At 50.5% G+C, this 22,914-nt stretch overlaps 1 protein-coding gene across 1 annotated transcript in view; it reads right to left on the bottom strand.

Annotated features, from left to right (window-relative positions):
- TTC39A (tetratricopeptide repeat domain 39A) overlaps positions 1 to 20,357 on the bottom strand; it is a 35,395-nt gene extending 15,038 nt beyond the window's left edge. Inside the window, exons 1-11 of the mRNA XM_012811463.2 lie at positions 20,299 to 20,357; positions 19,919 to 20,023; positions 10,083 to 10,214; positions 8,438 to 8,514; positions 7,543 to 7,610; positions 5,536 to 5,600; positions 3,626 to 3,725; positions 2,812 to 2,877; positions 1,363 to 1,471; positions 820 to 887; positions 679 to 738 (exon numbers count right to left, since the gene is read on the bottom strand). Coding sequence (XP_012666917.1) covers positions 679 to 738; positions 820 to 887; positions 1,363 to 1,471; positions 2,812 to 2,877; positions 3,626 to 3,725; positions 5,536 to 5,600; positions 7,543 to 7,610; positions 8,438 to 8,514; positions 10,083 to 10,214; positions 19,919 to 20,023; positions 20,299 to 20,342 — 894 coding nt within the window. The 5' untranslated portion in view covers positions 20,343 to 20,357. The remainder of the gene's footprint in view (positions 1 to 678; positions 739 to 819; positions 888 to 1,362; positions 1,472 to 2,811; positions 2,878 to 3,625; positions 3,726 to 5,535; positions 5,601 to 7,542; positions 7,611 to 8,437; positions 8,515 to 10,082; positions 10,215 to 19,918; positions 20,024 to 20,298) is intronic.
- Between the last annotated feature and the right edge of the window lie 2,557 nt (positions 20,358 to 22,914).

Raw genomic sequence — 22,914 nt, 5'->3', positions numbered from 1 at the left:
TGGGCTGGGGATTCGAACCCGCCACCTTAGGTGTACGTGGCTGGCGCCTTAGCCGGTTGAGCTATAGGTGCCGAGCCGGAACTCTAGTTTTTCAATCAAAAAATGAGAGGTAAGGACAGAGCTCTAATGGAGGGGATAAGAAGCAGTGGCAAGTATTAATATTATATTGATAAAATAATGTCTGTCTTATAGCAAACTCCAAAGGTTCCAGCAGTTTCCATGAGGTTACCTGGGCCTGGAGCATTTGTCCTGCCACCTGGGGAATCACAGCTAGGCCAGCTGGAAAGCCGAGGACTCCATGCTATAGAATTGGTCCTGAGCCTTGGCTTAGTTCTGGGGACCATGACCCACCCCCATCTCTAACCCTTTTGAGGGCTCCCCTCACCCACCTGACACCCCTCTCTCTTCACCAGGTTCCAGCCTAATCACCATGCCTGCAGGACAGTTCTTCCCACCTCTCTGCTTCCCTCTCCAGGAATGCCATAGTCCTTTATCTCCCTGTCAACAGCCCACTCACCACGAATGCCCCCTCCTCTCTTGTCTTCCCAAGTGCCTTTCCCACCCCTCCCTCTTGCTGATTTTCTCTTGGGCCCTGTTCTCCTTCCAATCTGCCCTGTCCCTCAGTATGTCTGGGTGTGCCTGGGAGACCCGGAGGTAGCCTAGACCCCCATCACTCACTGTGTCAACATTGCCTTTAATGGCTTCAATCCTCCCGGCAAAGAACAGGAAGATGGCGCCCTGCAATGACATGCATGTGAGTCTCTGTGGGTCCACAAGGTGCTCAAGGGCTGGGGGTACCAGGTGAAGGGTGGGGCTCACCTTAGGGTAGCGGTTCAGGTAGGGTTTTAGGAGCTTCTCTGCCTCCTCAATGTTGACATTACCGGTACCTGGTAATGGTGAGGGTGGGGGCAGGGGAGGGTACAACATGTCACTCCACTCGCTCCTGCAATCCGCCTCAGCAACCTACCAGGGGATTCCTGGAGCCTCTATCTCCCCCTCTGTACAATAGGGATAATAATTCTATCTACAGGGTGATGTGAGGATTAAATAAAGTAATGCAGGTAGTGTCCCTAGTGGGTCACAGAACTCAGTAACCAGGAGTGTATGTCTGCCGCGGCTGTGTCCAGAGGCCTACAGTGTCCACATACCCTCTAATTTATGCCCATTTCACAGATGAGAAAACTGAGGCTGTTACCCAGTCACACTGTGAGGAAGTGGGGAGGCCAGGCCCAGGCCGGTTGATGTGACTCTGCTATTTCTGTTTCAGGACCTTTATCCCCAGTCCAGGGGGCCCCTCTCCCTCTTGGCCCTGGAGATGACCGAATTCTGGGGGCTCAGGGCTCACCCCACAGGGAAGCCTACCGAGCACAAAGGTGAGGAAGGTGTGGTAGCACAGCAGCAGCATGACACAGAGCACAGCACGGAAGCTATGCCCTGCTGCGCCCTCCTCCAGCTGCAGCAGCCCGTAGTCCTGGGGGGACAGGAAGACAGGCTGAGGCTCCCAGAGAGGGGCAGATGCCAGGGCTGGAGAGCCCTGCGCCCTGGAGGCCCAGTCAGTTGTGTAGCCCTGAGCAACAGGTGCACCTCTCAGAGCCTCAGCCGCCTTCCTAGGCGGAAGACACTGCTCCTAAGAACAGTGCAAAGGACTGGCGGGCCTTGGGCGCCCCCTACCTCCTCAACAGCCGCATCCCAGTCCTACCTGTACACACCTGCTTGCCCACCCTGGGGTGGGCGTCCATGGCTGAGCAGCCCTGGTCTGGTTGGGAGGAAGAGGGACAAGGAGACTGATAGTCCTAACCACAGGCCCAGGGCATAAATGGGCTGCGCAGATGGCAAGCAAGATTGTAGGGATCTGTGGACTGGTATGAGAAAACCCTGAGTCACAGGTGAGGGTTTCCCCTTCTGGGGTCTCTTTCTGCCATCTGATGGTGCCCAGGAGGAAGCCCCAGTCCTGTGCTCTGTGTGTCCCTTTCCCATAAAGTGGCAGCCGGGACTGAACCTGGGCCAGCAGTTCTGCCTGGCAGGGTTTTCCTAAGACTGCCGGCTTCATAGTGTTGATTTTTATGATGATGTTCTTATCAGGCCAAATAATGTGGGTTTTCATGTAGTGATGTTTCCTCTAAGTAAATTTCAGCAAATGTCATGTTACTTTTTTATATAAATAATAATACAGAGGCCCATGGGAGTGGTCAGTATCAGTGAGGGCTAGAAAAAGTGCGTTTCTGGGGACACCGTCTGCGGAAAGCCCCTCGTTTCAGAGTCACAGAAAGGAAGGGATGAGGCTGCCCAAGGCTCCTGACTTCCCGGCCAATGCTCCTTCCACTGCCTAGGCCTCCTCCACCAGACAGCACTCCTGCATCTGCTGCCTTCAACCCTCAGTCAAATCTGAGTGCTAGAGTTCTCTGGTTTCCTTCAAGGCACCTCCCAGATGAGGTGCTAGCACCAGAAAATGATCCTGGAGGAAAGGACTTGCTCAAGGCCTTGCAGTGAGGAGGTCTTGGTGGGGAGGACCAGGCTCCCCACCCCTATCAAGCTCAGAGAATGTGGCCATGGGCCACTATACACAGCTATCCTTCACACCCACCCTTATCCCCAGAGCCTCTCCACCCTGTGAGGGGCCAGGGAGGTGTTACTGGTCCCCTTGGAATGGAGAGAAGATGAGGCCCAGAGAGGTCTGGGCTTTGTCCAGGGCCACACGTGGATGGGGCTGAGCCAGGACTGGCACCCAGACCCTGTAGTCCCTCAGCCCCACTGGGCCCAACTCCAGGCCTGGAGCTCAGCAGGTCGAGGGTGCTAGAGAGAGGTGGTTACCTTGTTTCCTGAAAACCCCACAAACTCCAACAGCCGCAGGATCCTAGTAGGAAGCATGGACAGTGTCTGTAGGAAAAGCAGATGAGCGTGAAGAAGGGTGCCCCAGAGCGGGGCAGGGCCTACCCCATTGCCTCAAGGTTTGCACTTTAAGCTCTACCTGAAGGGGAGAGAGCCACTACTTCTTCCCCCCTACTTTGGAAAGGTCCTTGGTCACCTAGGGCCAGAGGTCCAAATCTTCCCTGAGAAGCCCCCCCTCCGCAAGCACACACAGCTCTGCCAGTCTGCCCGTCTCCACTCACACAGTTCCCTCTGCCTAGATGCCCTTCCCCACCTGGGAAACTCCTAGGGATCCTAAGGATCCAGCTCAAATGCTTATCCACACCCCTGAGAAACCTTCCCCAAAGTCCCCCCTCCTGGAAGAAAACTAGTCTCTCTCCTGTGAGTTATCAGCTGTTTTCAGGCCTCTTAAATGTTTAACAGTGAGCTCTCCAGGGTAGAAGAAGCCCTGATCTATTATTATGTTTGTCAGGCCAGGATGCTTTCAAGACTCCCATTATGGTGTTTCCAGCTCCCAACTTGATCCAAGAAGAAATGCAGATGAAGAATCCAGATGGACTCCATGGAGCTGACTCCAGCTCCCACCCCCAGCCCGGCTGTGAGCTCCTTAAGGCTGGTCACTGGTTTATCTCTGGGTCCCAGTGCCCAGCAACCACCCAGGCACCATTGTTCAGCCTTGACTATTTGGGGCAGGGACATGCAGAGATTTATCTGGAGCCAGATACTATGGAAATGGAGGAGGGGCACTCCCACTCACCAGGTTGAAGGCCCCCACACCGAGCTTCACCCCTCCTTCAAAGTGCCTGTGGTTCTCTCCCTTGCAGTAATGTGAAGACTGGACCAGGCTGTCCAGCTCCCTGTGGAGAGATACCAAGTCTTGTTTCAGCTACTTGCTGGGGGACCGGGGCCAGAGACCATTCCGGTGGGGCCTGCTGTTAACTCCCACTCATGCTTATCCCTGAGCTTTCTGATAGTGGTGGTAATCCCAAGAGCTCATATTCAAGGAATTTCTAACCCCATCTCCCACTGTAATAACATACTCCTTACCCCTGAATTTCAGCCACATCCGCCTTGTCCAACTTCTGGGCATTTGTTCGTGGTCTGCATTCTGACTATAACAGGCTTTCTCAACACTGATACTACTGACATTTTAGCTAAGTTAACTCTTTGTTGGGGGTGGGGGGGAGAAGGGTGTTAGCTGCACCCCTGGCCTCCACCCTCTAGATCAGTGGTTCTCAACCTTCCTAATGCTGTGGCCCTTTAATAGTTCCTGTGGGTCGCAACCCACAGGTTGAGAACCGCTGCTCTAGATGCCAGTAGCATCCTCTCTCCAGCACAATCAAAATGCCCCTGACATTGCCAAATGTCTCATGGTGGGCAGAATCGCCCCCCAATTGGAAACCACTAGGCACAGACTGAAGCTTCTCTCTGCCAGGCCCTGGGAGCAGCAGGGAGCAAAGCCAGCAAGCTGCTATCCTCTTGGCATTTCCACTCCAGGGACAGACCCCCACTGTCCTAATGAGAGCCTCAGAGGAGGAGAATCCTGGGACCTGACCTACTCTGGGGATTACAGGGACTTCCCTGAGGAAGTGACATATGAGCAAAAATCTGAGGGAGGAGCTGGGGCTGGCCTGGTGCAGAAAGTGTTTTCTGCAAAGGCCCAGAGGTAGGAATTGGTCTTTTAAGAGTTTCTTTGGGGTGGCACCTGTGGCTCAAAGGAGTAGGGCAACAGCCCCATATGCCAGAGGTGGCGGATTCAAACCCAGCCCTGGCCAAAAACTGCAAAAAAAAAAAAAGAGTTTCTTTGATTTGGGAACTATAGATAAGGCATTGCAGAGCCATACTGAGTGGCAGTGCTCTGGACTGGATCCTCCTCCTCCTTCTTCTTTTTTTTTTTTTTTGAGACAGAGTCTCACTGTTACCCTGGGTAGAGTGCCACAGCATCATAGCTCACAGCAACCTCAAACTACTGGACTCAAGTGATCCTCTTGCCTCAGCCTCCTAAGTAGCTGGGACTATAGGCACCCATCATAATACCTGGCTAGTTTTTCTGTTTTAGTAGAGATGAGGTCTCACTCTTGCTCTGGCTCGTCTTGAACTCCTGACCGCAAAATGATCTCCCCCCCCCCTTAGCCTCACAAAGTGCTAGAATTACAGATGTGAACTACCACGGCTGGCCCTCTTCCTTCTTTCATACTTAAACATGGTTGTACCTGGCCCAGTTGAGACAGCATGGAACTAATCCTAGGCTCAAGAAGCTTTTGTGTGTGTGTGTGTGTGTGTGTGTGTGTGTGTGTCCGTCATCTCTATGTACTAAAGCGTCAAGAAAGGAAGGCTTCCTGGGGATAGTGGCATTTGAAAAATGATGATCCTGTGGCTATCTCCCTGTCACCTCAAGACCAAGATGTTGGTGCAGAATCTGTGTCTTATTTTCCCCTAGCAGAGGGTCAGGGGCAAAGTAGACACTCAGAGGACCGAAAGGAATAGAGATAGCCAGAAAACGGAGGGGATATTATTCTAGAAAACAGGTCCTGAGAGTGCAGAAATTTGCCTGAGCCCAAATAGCATTCTAGGCTTGCAGCCTCCAGTTACTACTCTCCTCTTTCCTTCCACAGAGCAGCCTGAGGGGGGCAGGGGAGTGGGTGCTGGGGCCCCAGCCCCACTCACTTGTAGGTCTGGTAGCTGTTTCGAACTTTGATGCCGCCCTTGATGAAGCTCACCATGTTCTCATCCTGCAGGAGGGAAAGATGCTGAGGCCTGGCCCGCGTAGGTGGCCGTAGGCTTGAGATGGATCACGCAAGGCTCTGGGCCTCAACTGCCCCTTCCCGCACCCAAATCTATGAGGGACCCTGGGGGCATGGGATCAGAGGTCAGTCAAACCAGGCTTCCCTAGTTGGCCAAACGAAACCTCCCAAGTGTCCCGGGATGGACCAGAACGTCCCTTCACCAGCCTCACATGTACACATATACGTCCCTGGAGAGAGGCCTGGAAAGGTTACTGGGCCTCCCTCTAGGTGGTGGAACTGCAGGAAAGGAGAGGGATGCTCATTTGTGGATTATGGTTTTTACAACAGCAGATGCTTATCACATTTATCATTCAAAGTGCCGACACCAACAGCCGGCCGGCAGCTCCACTCCTGGTGTACACCCGGGGAACAGGGAGACACGGGCTGTGGAAGTCACCTTCAAGGATGTTCATAACAGCCAGGAACCAGAAACAACTCAAATGCCCCAGGACAAGGGATGAACAGACAGAGGTGTATTCAGGAAATGGAACACACAGCCCTGTGAGGCTGGGTGCGGGAAGTGGGTCCTACGTAGTTTAGAAAGCCCCAAACCAACTAAAACAACAGTTTGCTGCTCAGACATGAATACAAAGCTGATAAAACTATTTTTAAAAAATAGGGTGGGCGATGATAACCATAAAACACAGAGCTCTTGGTAGTAGTTCCCCTGGGGGGTGCAGGGAAAGGGTGAGGAGGGACCCACAGCGGGAGGACAGCTCCAGCCAGGGTCTGTCCTCCAGCTGAAGGGATTGTGTGTGTTCATTATTTGTAAAAATATTACAAAAAAATAAAATAAAACACATGATGTAATCATTACAGCGAGTCCTAAACTAAGCATTAGGATTAATCCAATTCTAATCATCTGAGGTCCAAAAGGGGAGAAAAAGAGCTAAAACCCCAAACAGCACCCCAACACTAAAGTGTAGATGTCTCTCTGCCCCCAAATACACAAATATACACGATGATGACGTGTTCTTTCTTCTTCTTTTTGAGACAGTTTCACTTTGTCACCCTCGGTAGAGTGATGTGGCGTCACGGCTCACAGCAACTTCAAACTCTTGGGCTTAAGTGATTCTCTTGCCTCAGCCTCCCAAGTACCTGGGACTACGGGTGCCTGCCACAACACCCAGCTATTTTTTGTTGCAGTGGCCATTATTGTTTAACTGGCCCAGGCCAGGTGTATGTGGCTGGCACTGTAACCACTGTGCTACGGGCACTGAGGCGATGACATGTTCTTATTATAATCAGGTTTTCTGGTAAAATCACACAGTGACAGTTCTCAAAATTCTCATTGTGTGGTGATGAGACCTGGGCTCTGACCTGGTCAGATGCAGGTTCAAATCCCAGCTCACCATTTGCTAATCATGTGACCTTGGGAAAGTAACTCCTCTCTCCTAAGTCTCCCTTTCACAGGCCTCTGAGGTAAAGATTAAATAATAAAGGCAAATGTTTGAAAAAGCAAACTATAACATGTGTAAGATGTGTGAAAACTACCCGCCTGTATTATCATCAGTAAGCCTGGCAAATAGACGCTGCAGCATTTGCTCAATGAATCAAGTGTAAAGTAGGCTTTGTGTCAAAGCCTGTCACCAGCGTGTGACCCTTGGCAGGAAACACATCAGTGGTCACGAGGTAAAAGCAGAACCCTGTTGGCTTGAGATGGATCATACAAGGCTCTGGGCCTCAACTGCCCCTTCCTGCACCCAAATCTATGAGGGACCCATGGCAATGCTTGATGTGTGACAGATGAGGCCCATCACCTCCACTCTGAGCCTGCTAGGGGGTCACTGAGCCTCTGTCCTTGCCTGGATGACAGGGGATGGGTCTGAGCTGGACAAGGAGATGAACACGAAGTTCCCCACCCGCTTCTTTGAGGTGGAACTCCTACCTGCAGGAAGGTCAGAGCTGCTCTCTGCAGCAAGCACTCTGCATAGCAGACCTCAGCGTGGATTTCCTCTGTGGGGAGAAAACCAAAGCCCCATGGCCTCCTGGGACTCTAAGTAGGAGGCTTGGGCCACATCCACCTGACCCTACATTCCCAAAAGCAAAGGGAGTTTGTGGCACCACTTTCCTCCTCCTCAGCCCCATTAGCCTGGTCAAGCACTCTCAGAGCACCCACCACCATCCTGTCAGCCTGCATCATTCTCTTCATCTTCTGGTCCCTACCCCACCACCCAGAAGGTCAGCCCAGCCTCATCTTTGTTCCTCAAGCATCACTGTAGATGCTGTGCACCCAGCACCATCAGATGCATTGTGTGGTGCTGGAACCTTCCAGGGCTCTCCAGGTGAGTAAGGTCATTTGCATCTGCACTGAACAGCCCTTAATTGCTTGTATTCGGCCACTGCTGCCTCCAGGTCTGCTGCCTGTGGTCGTGGCACAAAGACATCCTACAGGCTATGACAGCCAAGGCCTCAGCTTCTGCTGCGGTCAGCTGCCTTGTGCCAGCATGTCAGCTGCTAGGACCACATCTGCCTCCGGTGCACATGCGGTCGTGAGGTTGTTTAACTCATGCAAACTTGGTGCACACACGATTCTGAGCCTCCCTTGTCCTGAGGAGCAAAGCCCAGGGACCTTAGGACAGCTTTTCCTTTCTTTGACTTGCAGGCTCTCAGATGACAGTTGTACTTTTAGGGAAATGGTTCTCACTTGTACCCACACCCTCACTAGAGAGCCAGGTTCCAGCCCCCTTGCTGAAAAATGGGAGGGTAACTCCCCTTCCTGCCTCTCCTAGAGCTGGGCCACCTGGGCTGAGCATGCTTGAGAGGACATCCAGATGCCACACCTTCCGTGAACTGGCCCAGAGTGGGGCGGTGCACCAGGCTGCTGAAGGAATCTGTCATGGAAGACTTCCTCCGGTACCTGGAGAGGGAAAAGGGGCCGCACTTAACTCTGCCCCTCTCTGCCACACTCTAGAACAAATTCTTAGAGAGGTAGCACAGCAGAAAGAACACAGGGTTTGGGGGCAGACAGAGAAGTTTTGACATTTTTTTCTTTTTTGAGACAGAATCTCACTCTGTCACCCTGGGTAGAGTGCTGTGGTATCATCATAGCTCACAGCAATCTCCAGCTCCTGCACTCAAGCAATCCTCTTGCTTCAGCCTCCCAAGTAGGTTCCCAGCACAACGCCCAGCTATTTTTAGAGACAGGGTCTCACTCTTGCTCAGACTGGTCTCGAACTCCTGAACTCAAACGATCCACCCGCCTTGGCCTCCCAGAGTGCTAAGATTACAGGTGTGAGCCACCATGCCTGGCCCAAGGTTTTAAATTCTGACAAAATGGTCACTTTTCTGAGCCTCAGTGTTGTCACTGGTAAAACAGGGATAGCTAACACCACATCAGTCATGGGTTGAGCAGAGAAAGCAGTCCCCTGGCCAACCTGCCCCCGGTCTAGCTGACGCTGCCCTCAGCAGTTCCCAACCCATTCCAGCTCTGGATTTTTCTCCCTAATGGAGGTTTCTTTGTGCCTGGCCTACCACCCAGGGCCTACCACCCCTGCCCACCCAGTCTTGGGCCTGCTCACTTCCACCTGTGTGCCAGGGAGTTTTCTCAGAAGGTTCTGCTGGGCTGAGAACACTTAACACCTCTGCACTGCCCTGGGGACACAGCCTGGGCTGTAGGTGTGGCCTCTAAGGCCTGCAGGCTCCTCCCACTGGATTCTCCAGACAAGGCACTCCCAGCAGCTCCCCCAAGGCACAGCCTTTCTAACATTTTTGCCCCTGCTATTGCCTCTGCAGGCCAGATCCTTGGCACCCCTCAGGCCCTGGCTCAGGCATCATCTTTCCCAGGAAGACTTTCCAGCACCTGTGGCGGGACCCCCACAACACCTTGAGCTTCCCCGCACCATGCTGGATGTCACTGTGCCTGCCTCTCTGATCAGGTGGTGTGGGCATCAGGCTGGCCCAGGTCTGATGATGTCCTGGGTCATCAGTGCCCAGCAGAGGGCATGCGTGGCCCAGCAGAAGCGTGTGTGCCCAGGGAATGATGACTCCACCAGTGCACGAACACTCGGGGTCTATTAGTTCATTCATTCAAGCAGCAAATGCGTACTGAACACCAGTTATGCACCCGGTCCTGTGACTGGTGTCTGCATGAAGTCCCCATGGGGATTCATCACACTGATTTTCAGAGAATGAAAGATGAGTCCAGAGAGGGACTTGGCAAAGGTCAACGAGCCATTAAGTGAAAAAGACAGAATTCGTTTTCTCCCAATCAAGACTGGTCCCTAGAAGCTGCTCTGTGACTGGCTCACACAAGTCTCCTCAGGCAGGGCTGACAGGGACAGCTGTTAGTACTTGGGGACACAACATTGTAGTCACAAGAAGCAGCACAAATAGTGGCAGGCATTTAGGCACTAGGATGGGCCAGGGTGACAGAAGGGGAGCCTCACAACCTCTAATTCTTGCCCCTCCCATCCCCTTGTCCCCAACCTCTGACACAGCAACTGTGCCTCCTTCATCATGTTGCCAGCAAGTAGGATGTCCTGAGGGTCAAAGGTCATCATGGCTTGCATCTCCAGGATGGTGGCATACGTCAGCGAGTGGTACATGCTTTCCTTGGTTCTGCCGGACAAAAGGGACATTGAGAGCATTAACTCCTGGAACGCCAGAGGTAGGTGGCCCTGGGTAGATCCTGTCACTGCTTCTCCATTTGCATAGAGGTCCCAGGAGGGGAAAGGCCTTGCCCAGGTCTGATCCTTTCACTGCTATTTAGAAGACCTCAGATCCTATTCCCAGCTCCCCTTCTTCCTGCTGAGTGGCTCTCAGTGATCTTCCAGAGCTGAGCCTCAGCCCCTATCAGCTCGGTAGGGGTGACAGCCACACAGCTGTCAAGAGGACTGAAAAAGGGCCTGGCACCCTGTGGGCCTGAAGCTGCCCTTCCCAATACCAGGGCCTGCCTCTCACCTTCCTCCCCTGCTTCTAGCAGACACAACTCAAGCCCTACCTGTGAGATCCTGCTGATCCCCTGGGCACCCCCTGTGCCCACTCCCTAGACCTCCCTTCTGGCCATCTGCTGCCTCTCCCTCCTTTCCATCACCTGATCACTGTGCCCTCTGGTTGAACCCTCCTGCGGCTTCCACATCCCATGAGACATCGCCTGGGCTAAGGCCACACAATGCCAGCCCTGCCTACCTCTCCAGCCCTCTTGTAGTTTTTCTCCCTCACCTTCCACCTGGTCACAGTCAAGACTGCACCCCTGCCCACTGAACCACACAGACTTTCCACAAGAAAACCTCACTCTTACCTCCTCCAGGTCTCAGTCCCCACCCCAATTCATCCATCAGGGCCTTCAGATGCCTTCAAGGCCACTGGGAACCCAGGGCTACCCCAGGGATGGTGTACCTGTAAATGGAGGCCCCACCACACTGAACTGATGGCAACACAGGCTCAGCTCTCTCCCCAGACTGTGGGCGCCTCGAGGACAGAGTTGTGTGTAATGCATCTCTGTCCTCAGCACCTGTGTGTCAGGGCCAACCAAGGTGGTTTCAGGAAGCCTTTGCCTCCCAGCTCCCAGCTCCCAGCTCTGCCACAGTCCCAGGCTTCTCAGCTTCAAGCTGTGCCCGGGGTGGGGGGGAGTTTGCCCCAATACATGGAGAGTGAAAGAGGCGTGGAGGGACAGTAGCCATGCCAGTCCCCCTCTGCACTTGGGGGAGTCACTTGACATGCCCGAGCCTTGGTTTCTGCTTCTGCAAAATGGAGATGATAGTGCTGGCTTGCCCGGGTCCTGGCAGGCCAGTGAGAGTGACTGGGGGAGCCCCTGCCTAGACAGGAGGTGCCAACACTTTTCACTCCCCCCACAGCCCCTCGTTAATTATTTCTGAAGCTCTTCAGTGCCAGGTGTGTGCTGGGAACTTCAGAGGACAGAGATGACTAAGGTCAATAGACTGTTTTATTGTAAGATCATGTGACCTTGCCCATTTTCCTCACTTTCTTGTGTATAAAACACCTGTGAATTAAGTTGCTCTTTTTATTTCTGGGTGACCTTCAGGTAGAAAACAAAGTCTGGTCCACCCCTCACTGTCCCTGGCCACCATCAGGATCCCTGCCAGGCCTTTGCTAGGACCACTTAATCTGAGGGCAGTGACTTGTGGGAAGGAAGCTAGAGCAGGCTTCAGAGTCCCTCAGACCCAGGCTGGAACCTTGGCTTTGCCAGTTACCAGCTATGTGACCCTGGTCTTCTCACAGCCTCAGAATTCTCACTGTAGAATAAATACAATAACCCTTCTCTCCCATGTCTTGCCAGGGTCAAGGGTCACTTCGCTGCATAAAATCTTCTCCTTGAGGAAGGGCCTTCCTGATAGCACACAGACCTCTCCAACTCTTAAGCCCTTGCCTCTCTTTCCTCTGCCCCTGTGGGAACTCAGCTCCATCTGCCCGGCCCTACCTGCTGAATCTAGTCTGGGCCCAGGAAGAGGACAGCCTCACCCAGGCAGCTGGAAGACAAAGTGGAATTTCTAGTCTGAGACCCAAGGCCACAACAGGCACCTTGACTAGGAATCCTAGATGCCCCCCACCCTGCCCCAGCCACCACCTGGAAGCCCCCTAACTCTGGTCTGGACTGGGAAATGGGGTATAGAGATAGGAAAACCCCCAAGCCTCAGACGCGCAAATCTAGTTTGTACCCCAGAAGGTCTTGTTTGCTTATATGGCATCCAGACCCCTGGGAGTAATAGTCTCCTTACTCCTGGGCTGAACCCCACTCTGGGACATGAAGCCCCTGGGTCCCACCTTCTGGGCCCAGCCCAGCTATCAAGATGGGGAAGGTACTGGAGAAGCCATCAACAGAGCAGGGTGTTGGAGTGGAGACTCCATGGCCACCTGGAGGGCAGCTAAGCACAGTAGCCTCTAGCCTGTCCTTCCTCAGCTGGCACCCAAGGTTCAGGCCTCATCAGCCATCCTGTCCTGCCCTCGTTCCCACCATCTGAGCTCCCTGAGCCTGACCAGACCCTGCTGCTCCTTCCTGGGCCCCAGCCCAACCCTAGTCCCAGCCTCCCTCCCATAGGCCCTTTCAGGGTCCTCTCAGGCTGGAAGGCAGAGGCTGCCCCTTGGCCTCTGCAAGTCTCTGCTCCTTCATCTTCAATGAAGCTCCCCTGCTCTGCTGGTCCTCTCAGACCTCCCCTCACTGCCCCGCGCTCCAGCCCCAGCTGCTGGGGACTCCATATTCCCAGTCTATCTGGTCCTCTCAGAACCCCCCTGACTGCCCCGCTCTCCAGCCCCAGCTGCTGGGGACTCCACATTCCCAGTCTATCTGGTCCTCTCAGACCCCCCTCACTGCCCTGCTCTCCAGCCCCAGCTGCTGGGGACTCCACATTCCCAGTCTATCTCCAGTGTCCTTCCCTCTTCCTTTTGGGACCTGCCTCTGCTTCCCCACTCAGGCAGGCTGAATATCTCCATTTCTCAGAGACACCAGACCTCACTCACTGCCAGGCCTCTGCCTAGGCTGCTCCCCTTGCCTAGAAACAGCCAGTCAGTCCTGACTGACTCCCCCTCCAGACAATCTCGCAACTATTACTTCTTCCAGGAAGCCTTCCAGGGCCAGCTTCATGGGTGTATGATCAGCACAGCTGCACAGGGCCCTGTACCTAAAAGGGCCCCATGCTTGGTTTAATTCTCTGCAATTACTGCCTTAAAATGTTCAATAATATTTGAACAAATGATCCCTCATTTTGCAATGTGGCTTTCCTGACCAGCCTCTTCCCCAGGAGTTAGGGGTTCCTATGCAGCTCCCTAGTATTCTGGGAGCCTCTCTGAGACTAGATCCTGAGAACAGCCCACACCTTGCTCAGTGCTGTAGGCCCAGTTCCCAGCACCCTGCCAGGCCATGTATTGCTGAGTGAACTGATGACAGTTGCCCAATCACTCCATTCCCTGGATCACGCTTCAGCTTCACCCTCATCACACAGATGGCTCTGCTTCCAGAGTCTTAAAGGATGCCAGCTACCTTCGGGCCCCACTGCCTACCTTCCTGCTCGTGGTCACCACTCCTGCTGCCCGCTCCTCCCACTGCTAGCCTGTCCCCTCTTCCTGACTTCTCAACTTAGCTTCCTCATCCAGCCCCTTACTTGGCAAAATACTAAGCCTCCTAACCTTCTGCCCTGCCCAGTAAGGGCCCAAGTCCAGGAGCCACACAACCACCCTTCTCCATGCTGCCATTGAGCAACACTGGAGAAAACCACTGAGCTCACAGACTGGCACACTCGGAGCCGGGGGCCCTCAGCCTTGGCTGGCCCGATATACTGTCCAGAAGCACCCTTTCCCCTCCTCATCATCCCCCTTCCCTCCCTGCTTGGGCCCTCACTCTCAGCAGGTGACCCCTTGCATCTTCCCTTAGACAAATGCCAGGATGTGGCAGGAACACACCCTGAACTCCCCCCACCCCAACCCCAGCACACACAAACCCCTATGCACACCGTTTCTGCTGCCTTCACTCCTAGTAATGGAGGAGGCAGGTGTTTAGCTCCCCACCCAAGGGCCCAAGGTAAATGCCTCTACCCTGCTTGAGACATAAGATAGCACAGCAGAAAGAGTGTGGCTTGTATAGTCCAGTGGGGCTGGGTTTGAATCCTATAGCTTGGCTACTTATTAATCACGATCATTAATTCATCAAGAAAAATAGAGCAGCCTCCATGTTCCAGAGACAGTGCTTAGGGACAGACACAGTATAAGTAAAATAAAGTGGGAACAGAGACAACACTACCCAAAGAAGGGACGCATGGAAAACAAATTGGGGGTGGGGGACGGGGCAAGGGAGCTACAGAGGGAACAGCCCTCTTAGGGATATTGGTGAGGACAGCTTGAGGAGCTGGATGCAGCTTAATACTTTCTTCTGTGTTCAGACTCTTGTGGTGGCCCCAGGTCTGCAGGGCAATTTAGAGGAGACCAAGTTGTTGCCTGGTCTTAACTGGGCTTCAGGAGGAGGAAAAGGGCCAGTGTCTATGCTTGGGGTACACAGGAGGGCTGCACAGCTGTGGCAGGGGACAGCCTGTTTCCAGCACAGGAGGGTGGCCGTGGTCTGGGGTTCTGGGCCCAGTGAAGGACAGAAAATGACCAGGAAGGAAACAGGAGCTGGAGCGCCTTCCACAAATACCAGGAGAGGAATCTGGACTTTTAGTGCTGAAGCAGGATGTGGCATGGCCTGCACCACCTCAAGCCCAGCTCCCCCAGAGGGTGGGAGTGACGTGTGGAGACAGACCAAAGGGACTCATCATGATGAGCACATCCTAGAACCCCTCCCATGCCACCCCAGAAGCTGGGCCACTGAGCCCAGCAGGAGAACCATCAATGGGGTCGTCAAGAAACTGAACTAGGGCTGGGTGTAATGGCTCACGCCTGTAATCCTAGTACTCTGGGAGGCCAAGGCAGGTGGATCTCTTGAACTTAGGAGTTCAAGGCCAGTCTGAGCAAGAGTGAGACCCCCATCTCTACTAAAAATAAAAAAACATTAGCCGGTTGGGCGGTCCCTGTGGCTCAGTGAGTAGGGCGCTGGCCCCATATACCAAGGGTGGCAGGTTCGGGTCCAGCCCTGGCCAAACTGCAACAAAAAAATAGCTGGGCATTGTGGCAGGCACCTGTAGTCCCAGCTACTCGGGAGGCTGAGGCAAGAGAATCACCTAAGCCCAAGAGCTGGAGGTTGCTATGACCTGTGACACCACAGCACTCTACCGAGGGCAATAAAGTGAGACTCTGTCTCTAAAAAAAAAAAAAAAATTAGCTGGGCATTGTGGTGGGCACCTGAAGTCCTAGCTACTCAGGGAGGCTAACGCAAGAGAATGGCTTGGGCCCATTCTTATGATCCCATGGCACTCTAGCCTTGGGCAACAGAGTGAGACTCTCTCACAAAAAAAAGAAAGGGCTTGGTGCCTGTAGCTCAGCAGCTGGGGTGCGAGCCATTACATTGGAGCTGGCGGGTTCAAACCTAGCCCAGGCCTGCCAAACAACAATGATAACTACAACCAAAAAATAGCTGGGCGTTATGGCAGGCGCCTGTAGTCCCAGCTATGTGGGAGGCTGAGACAAGAGAATCGCTTAAGCCCAAGAGTTTGAGGTTGCTGTGAGCTGTGATTACAGCACTCTACCCAGGGCGACACAGTGAGACTCTGTTTCAAAAAAAGGGGGGAGGGACAAAATAAAAAAGAAAGAAAGAACGGAATTGGTCAGGCGTGGAGACTTGTGTAAACCCGTCCTCTTGCCTCACCATTAGCTATTCCTGGGGGCTTGAGAAACCAGGTCCTGCAGTGCAGAGGACAACTGGGAGCTGAAAAGAAGGGGGTTAGGAGGCAGCAGGTGTGACTAGACCCTGACCCTCCTTCCTCCCCCAGTCTCAATTCAGGCTGCTATGATCTCTCTGTCCAGGCCAAGAAAAGGAGGATTCCTCTCTGAAGAAGCTGAACCACCCCAGATGCTAACATCTGGGGACCAGCTCTGCACCAGAGCCAATCCTACCATTTGCAAGGTGGCTTAGCACAGACTTTCCTGTTGGTCTTTGAGTGAACTTGTTTTTAAATGTGACCAGACCGATAGCCATAGATCATTGGGTATTTGAGGGAAGCACCACACAAAAACAGGATTCCCACCAGTAAACAGAATTCAGGAATATGGATAAAGCCAAGTTATGCAGGAAACAAATAAGATATTTTAAAAAGAAGACAATATTCTGTGATAATAATAATAAAATAAATATTAAAGTACCGTGTTTCCCCGAAAATAAGACCTACACCAAAAATAAGCCCTAGCAGGATTTCTATGCATTTGTTAAATATAAGCCCTACCTCAATAATAAGACCTAGTGATGCATATCTGTGTATCTGCATAGCCAAGTCCTGCATTTCAGGGCAGAGCGTAAGGAAGACTGGAATACCTTTTATCTGCCACAGCCCCTTTCTTTGAGCTGTTCACACTTGCGAGGGTGTGCCTGTGATAAGGAGGTTGCAGGCATCCTATTGTGCATGTGCAAATGGCTAGGGGAAAGGAGTTCACTCATCACTAGCACTGCCAGCCCCACCAACAAGGTCAGCTCCCCCGTCAGGTTCCAGAAGAGAATGACTTAACTGTATTTGAATAAATGTAGACTGTTGTATTATACTTAATAAAAATAAGGCATCCCCTGAAAATAAGCCCTAGTGTGTCTTCTTGAGAAAAAATAAATATAAGACAGTGTCTTATTTGAGGGGAAACATAGTACTTACTATATCCCAGGGGCAAATACAGATATAAAGAAGATATTGCATAAATTAAGAATGAGATGTTACAGGTAAAAAAGAACATTCAGAGAATAAAAAGTATCAGGAAAAAAATCATATGATTATAGAAATAAAGAAAAGTCAATAGTGGCCAGCTCACACCTATAGTCCTAGCACTCTGGGAGGCCAAGGTGGGTGGATTGCCTGAGCTCACGAGTTCGAGACCAGCCTGAGCTATAGCGAGACCTCATCTCTAAAAATAGCCGGGTGATGGGCAGGATCCGTAGCTCAGTGGGTGGGGCGCTGGCCATGTACACCAGGGCTCAAACGTGGGTTCAAATGTGGCCTAGGCCAGCTAAAACAACAACAGGTGTTGTGGCAGGCACCTGTAGTCCAAGCTACTTGGGAGGCTGAGGCAAGAGAATCACTTGAGTCCAAGAGTTTGAGGTTGCTGTGAGCGGTGACGCCACAGCATTCTACCAAGGGTGATACAGTGAGACTATTACAAAAAATTAAAAAAAAAAAAAAAAAAGGAAAAGTCAATAGAAGGATTCAATAAGGCTGAGAAAATCTCCCAAAAGGCTCGGTGCCTGTGGCTCAAGTGGCTAAGGCACCAGCCACATACACCTAAGGTGGTGGGTTCGAATCAAGCCCAGGCCCACCAAATAACAATGATGGCTGCAACCAAAAAATAGCTGAGCATTGTGGTGGGTGCCTGTGGTCCCAGCTACTTGGGAGGCTGAGGCAGGAGACTCGTTTGAGCCCAGGAGTTGGAGGTTGCTGTGAGCTGTGATGCCATGGCACTCTACCCAGGGGGATAGCTTGAGGCTTTGTCTCAAAAAAAAAAAAAAAGAAAAGAAAAGAAAATCTCCCAAAAAATCAGAGGAAAAAAGATAAAGAAATGAAAAAGGACAGGGCAGAGGGAAAATAGAGGCTTAGAAGAACACTGATCCAGGAAGTGTAATATGTGGCTGAAGCCCAGGAAAGGGAAACAGAAGATGCAGGGATTATGTAAGAGAACTTTCTAGAACTGTGAGTCTCCAAATAAAAATAAGGAATAAAAAAGACCTTTATTCCAACACATCACTGTAAAAGCCAAGATTTTTGAGAAGAAAAGAGAAGATATTAAGCATTTCTGGAAAAGAAAAAAGGTCATACACAAAGTAAGAAGAATTAGGGTTCTCACAGCTACAGTAGGTGCTAGAAAACTGGAAGCAATGCCTTCAAAATTCTGGGGGGAAAGTTTATTTTCATGCACCTCCTTCTTAACAAATTTCTAGAGGACATGCTCAGGTAAAATCAGGGAGGAGACAAGAGAGAAAGACCCAGGATCAAGGAAAGCAGAGATACTGAGGAGGCTGAGGCAAGAGGATCTCTTGAGCCCAAGAGGTAGAGGTTGCTCTGAGCTATGATGACACCATCTATCCAGGACAACAGAGTAAGACTCTTTCTAAAAAAAAGGGAAATGAGAGAGAAGCAAGGGGGTTCCAGCAGCCAGCCAGAGTGGCCAAAAGACAAGGTTTTCAGGAACAGGAGGGACTGACAGCTTACTTGATATGTTTGAGCATTTGGGGGAAAACTCATGATAGGATAATCAGTTATAAAAAGGTAAGGCTAAATGTATAGCAAATTAGACAAATGGGAAACCAAGACAATTATTAGCTTCAGAAAGAAAACAATCTAATACATACTTCATCTCTGCAATAAGCATTCATTACAAAGTTGTAACAATACAAACACTGATTATCAATTTACCCAAATATGGTGATATAATGACAAGTGGGGTATGTGGGGAGGAAGGTGGGACAGAGGCCTAAGAAAGTTAAATTCTTGTCTACCAAAAGATAGTGTTTAAAAGTGGTAACACCGTTACATTGAAGATGAAGGTTAAAAAAAAAGTTATAAGTAGATCTAAATATAGATCTACCATTTGATCCTGTAATTCCTCTGTTAGGTATATACCAAGAAGACCATAAATCACACTATAATACAGATATCTGTACCAGAATGTTCATTGCAGCCCAATTCACAATCACTAGGTCATGGAAGAAGCCCAAGTGCCCATCGACCCATGAATGGATCAATAAATTGTGGTATATGTACACCATGGAATACTATACAGCCACAAAGAAAGATGGAGACTTTGCCTCCTTCATATTTACATGGATGGAGCTGGAAAATGTCCTCCTTAGCAAAGTGTCTCAAGAATGGAAGAAAAAGTATCCAATGTACTCAACACTATTATGAAACTAATTGTTAGCTATCTTAGGAAAGCTACAATCCAAATGGAGCCCTAGACTACGGGGAAAGAAGAGGGGGGAGGGGAGGGGGAGGATGGGTGAAGAGAATGATATTGTGGGGATCATGCCTATAGTTTATTCTATTTGGGTACAGGTGAATTTGTCTAAAGGTTGAATATAAATGTCTTAGCATAACAATTATGAGAAAGACATGATGGCTATGTTGGCCACCTGGATGAGAGTTTTCCAAACTGCATATAGAAGTAACACACTGTATCCTATGAGAGAATTAATGTACACAATTATGATCTAATAAAAAAAAAAAGAGTTATATGACAACTCATGCAGCAAAAAAAAAAAAGTCATAAGTAAAAAAAGGACATTTTTATGATACATGAATTATGTTTCAATTTTTAAAACTGAAAAAATGATAAGAAAAAGGAGCATAAGCATAGTATTTATTTATGTTTATAGAAACAAGGCAGTAATCACTAGAAGGAAAGACTAAGTGAGTAGCCTGCACTGTTGCCCTAAAATGTTCAGTAAGGTAGGCAACCAAGTCTCTATGCTTTGGGGAGAAACAGTCTGTGATATAGCTGATAGGGAGAAACCTCAGGAACAGGAAATTAAAGTGCGAAGAGTTTTCCAGAATCTAAGGAGAGGAAGTCACAGTGACCTTGGAGAGAGCTGTGGGAAGGGGAGCTAGAGTCATTTTTATAGGACTCCTCGGGGGTCATGGTGACCCAGAAGGCTGAAGGAATTCAGTTACATGGGGCTTCTCTCCTGTGAGACTTCAGGTTCTGCCTGACCCCACATGCCCCCGCCCAATCCGGGGCTTATGCCTCACCTGGGCTTGAGGTAGCTGAGTGCTTCTGAGAACTGGTTGGTGAGGAAGAGGTCCAGGGCGATCATGCACTGGTCCAGGGCCTCGTGGAGGGTGCTCACAGGAGTCCTGGGGGTAAAGACACAGGGAGTGACCCTGGGGTGCTTCAGCCCCTCCTTTCCAGTACAGAGCCTCACAGGACCCGCTCAACCTCCATGGTCCACCTTGGATGTTGTAACAAGCTCTCCCAGGCTGCCCACTCTGTACTGGGACACAGGGATAATCTGGACCCACCTCAGGTTTTCTCAAGGGTGGGAGGAAGAGCAGGAGGGGGTGCCATCTGAGATCTGACTGAGGGTGGGGGAGGCCCGAGCACATGGGCCTACGGAATAAATTTATCTTACCTTCCACGAGGACAAAGGGAGTCTTTATGGCCCTTCTGACCCATTGGCCTTTGCTGCCCCCCTTGGGGGGTGCAGCCCACTCACTAATCCCCTTTCAGTCTCTCTCTCCCTCCTCCTTCTCCTGGCCTCCTCCTGTCTCCCAGGCCTGTAGTCTAGAACCCCAGACACTGTCACAATGGGCTGTGCTGTGGGGGTGGGGTAGGGGGAGCAGCCCCATAAACGCAGCCCAGAGCCTTTCAAACTCACCTTCTAAGGGCACCGCCACTATACTGGACCCCTTTCCAGTCCTTAAGTTTCTTTACACAGCTTTTGTCACCCTCTGACATATATATATATAATTTTTTTTAAACTTATTTTTGTGTTTAAGGTTCTAGAAGGCAAGACTCTTGGTTTTATTTATTTAGTAGTATATCCTCAGAACTTGGCATCTGGTACAAAGTAAGTTTTTTTTTGTTTTTTTTTTTTTTTTTGGTCTCGTTTTAAGAGATGGAGGTCTCACTCTGTTACCCCAGCTGGGATACAGTGACATCACCATAGTTCACTGCATCTTCTAACTCCTGGGCTCAAGCTATCCTCCTGCCTCAGCTTCCCAAGTAGTTGGGACCACAGGCATACACCACCACACTTGGCTAATTTTTTATAGAAACAGGGTCTCCCTATACTGTCCAGGCTAATCTCAAAATCTTGGGCTCAAAGATCCTCCCACCACATCTCCCAAAGTACTGAGCCACTAGCATGAGCCACTGAGCCCAGCACAAAGCTGGCTTTTAATAAATAACTGCCAAGTGAATGAATGAATGAATGAATGAATGAAAAGGCTAAGGCTGGGAAAGAAAACCCAGGTCTAGGTCTCAGCTTTCCCATCTGAAAAATGAGATGAAAATGAGACACCCCCTATATAATGATCTCAACAATGCCTCTTCTCACGGGGCCTCTTTTGAGTGAAAGAAACTTCCAGAAAGGAGCTCAGTGATCTCACTGAAGGGAAATTCTGTTTCCCGACAGGTAAGATAGACCTCGAGGCCCAGTGTTAATGTTCCTTCTTCTGTGATATGTTAGCAGATCTTTCCAAGCAAACTGAAACGTGTCTTGTTCCAAACTGAACTCTTGTTCATTCTCTCAAATCTGTTCTTCCCCCAATTTTTTCATGAGCAACTACCTTGCACCCAGTTCCTTAAGCCGGTAAACTGACAGCCACCCTTGCCAAATCCCTCTTCCTGGCCTCCATCGTCCACTGCATCACTAACCCCATCCATTCCATTGCCCAACATCTCTTAATAACCACCCTTCTGTGCCCAGTGCCCTGTGGTCCAGGCCACTATCACTTTTACCTAAATCTGTTGGAAAATTCTACCTTTCACATCCATCATCTCCTACTCCTCTCTTCTCTGGTAGACCTTCTCTGTTTTCTGTCTTTTTACTCACTTATTTGTCATCTCATTGATTCACTGTTAGATCTTGAACAATTTATTTATTTATTTATTTATAGAGACAGAGTCTCATTATGTTGCCCTCGGTAGAGTGCCATGGTGTCACAGCTCGCAGCAACCTCAAACTCTTGGGCTTAAGTGATTCTCTTGCCTCCTAAGTAGCTGGGACTACAGGTGCCCACCACAACACTTGGCTATTTTTTTGTTGCAGTTGTTATTGTTGTTTAGGAGGCCCGGGCTGGGTTCAAACCTTCCAGCCCCAGTGTATGTGGCTGGCACCCTAACCCCTAAGCTATGGGTGCTGAGCCAATATCTATTTATTATTATTTGAGACAGTCTCATTCTGTTGCCCCAGTTAGAATGCAATGGCACCATTATAGCTCATTGCAACCTCAAACTCCTGGGTTCAAACGATCCTCCCCTCAGCCTCCCAAGTAGCGGGGACTACAGATGAATTCCCCTATTCTTGACTAATTTTTTAAAATGTTTTGTAGAGATCTTACTATTGCCCAGGCTGGTCTTAAACTCCTGGGCTCAGACAGTCCAGTTGGGGAAAGGGAATATGCATGCTTGTGTATCTTCCTTTCCAGGCAGACCAAAAGGAAGAAACTCTTCCTTGGTGGAGAGTGGAGGGCTGGGGATAGAGGTGTGTGTGCAGAAGTGGGAGGCAGGCCCTTGGCTCTGAAATTGTTCAGAAGTTGACATAAGCCATGGCGATGAACTTGGCTCCGTGGGGCTAAGCTGATGGGCACTGACTCAAGCAGATACTTGGGTTATAACTCATGCTTGGGCATGTGACCTTAGCTAAGTCACCTCTCTGCTGGGCTTCAGTTTCTCACCTGCAGTGGAGATAATAATCCCATTTCATAGAGCATACTGAGGGCTCTTGAAGAGAATACCGGTTAAACACAGTATTAGGGCAGTAGGTGCTCACTGCCTTTTTGTTAATTCACACCACAGAGATGAATGGATTGAATGCCTGTCAACTAGGCTATGCCCCTGGGCACAAAAGAAGACAGAGGCTGTCCTGGCCTCATGAAGAGAGGGGCAAGGTAAGAAAATGATAAAATTACAAACTAGTAAACAAGCTACAGTAAGCAGAGGCACCAGAAATAGGAAATAGCAGAATTAATTTCTTCAAGAGTTCAAAATGGGCTTGGCACCTGTGTCTCAAGCGGCTAAGGCG

The sequence above is a fragment of the Otolemur garnettii genome, unplaced genomic scaffold, assembly GCF_000181295.1.
Source record: "Otolemur garnettii isolate 467f Iridium unplaced genomic scaffold, OtoGar3 scaffold00159, whole genome shotgun sequence".
Lineage (NCBI taxonomy): Eukaryota > Metazoa > Chordata > Mammalia > Primates > Galagidae > Otolemur > Otolemur garnettii.
Note: the sequence above shows the minus strand (reverse complement) of the source record. Positions and strands in the feature narration are given on the sequence as shown.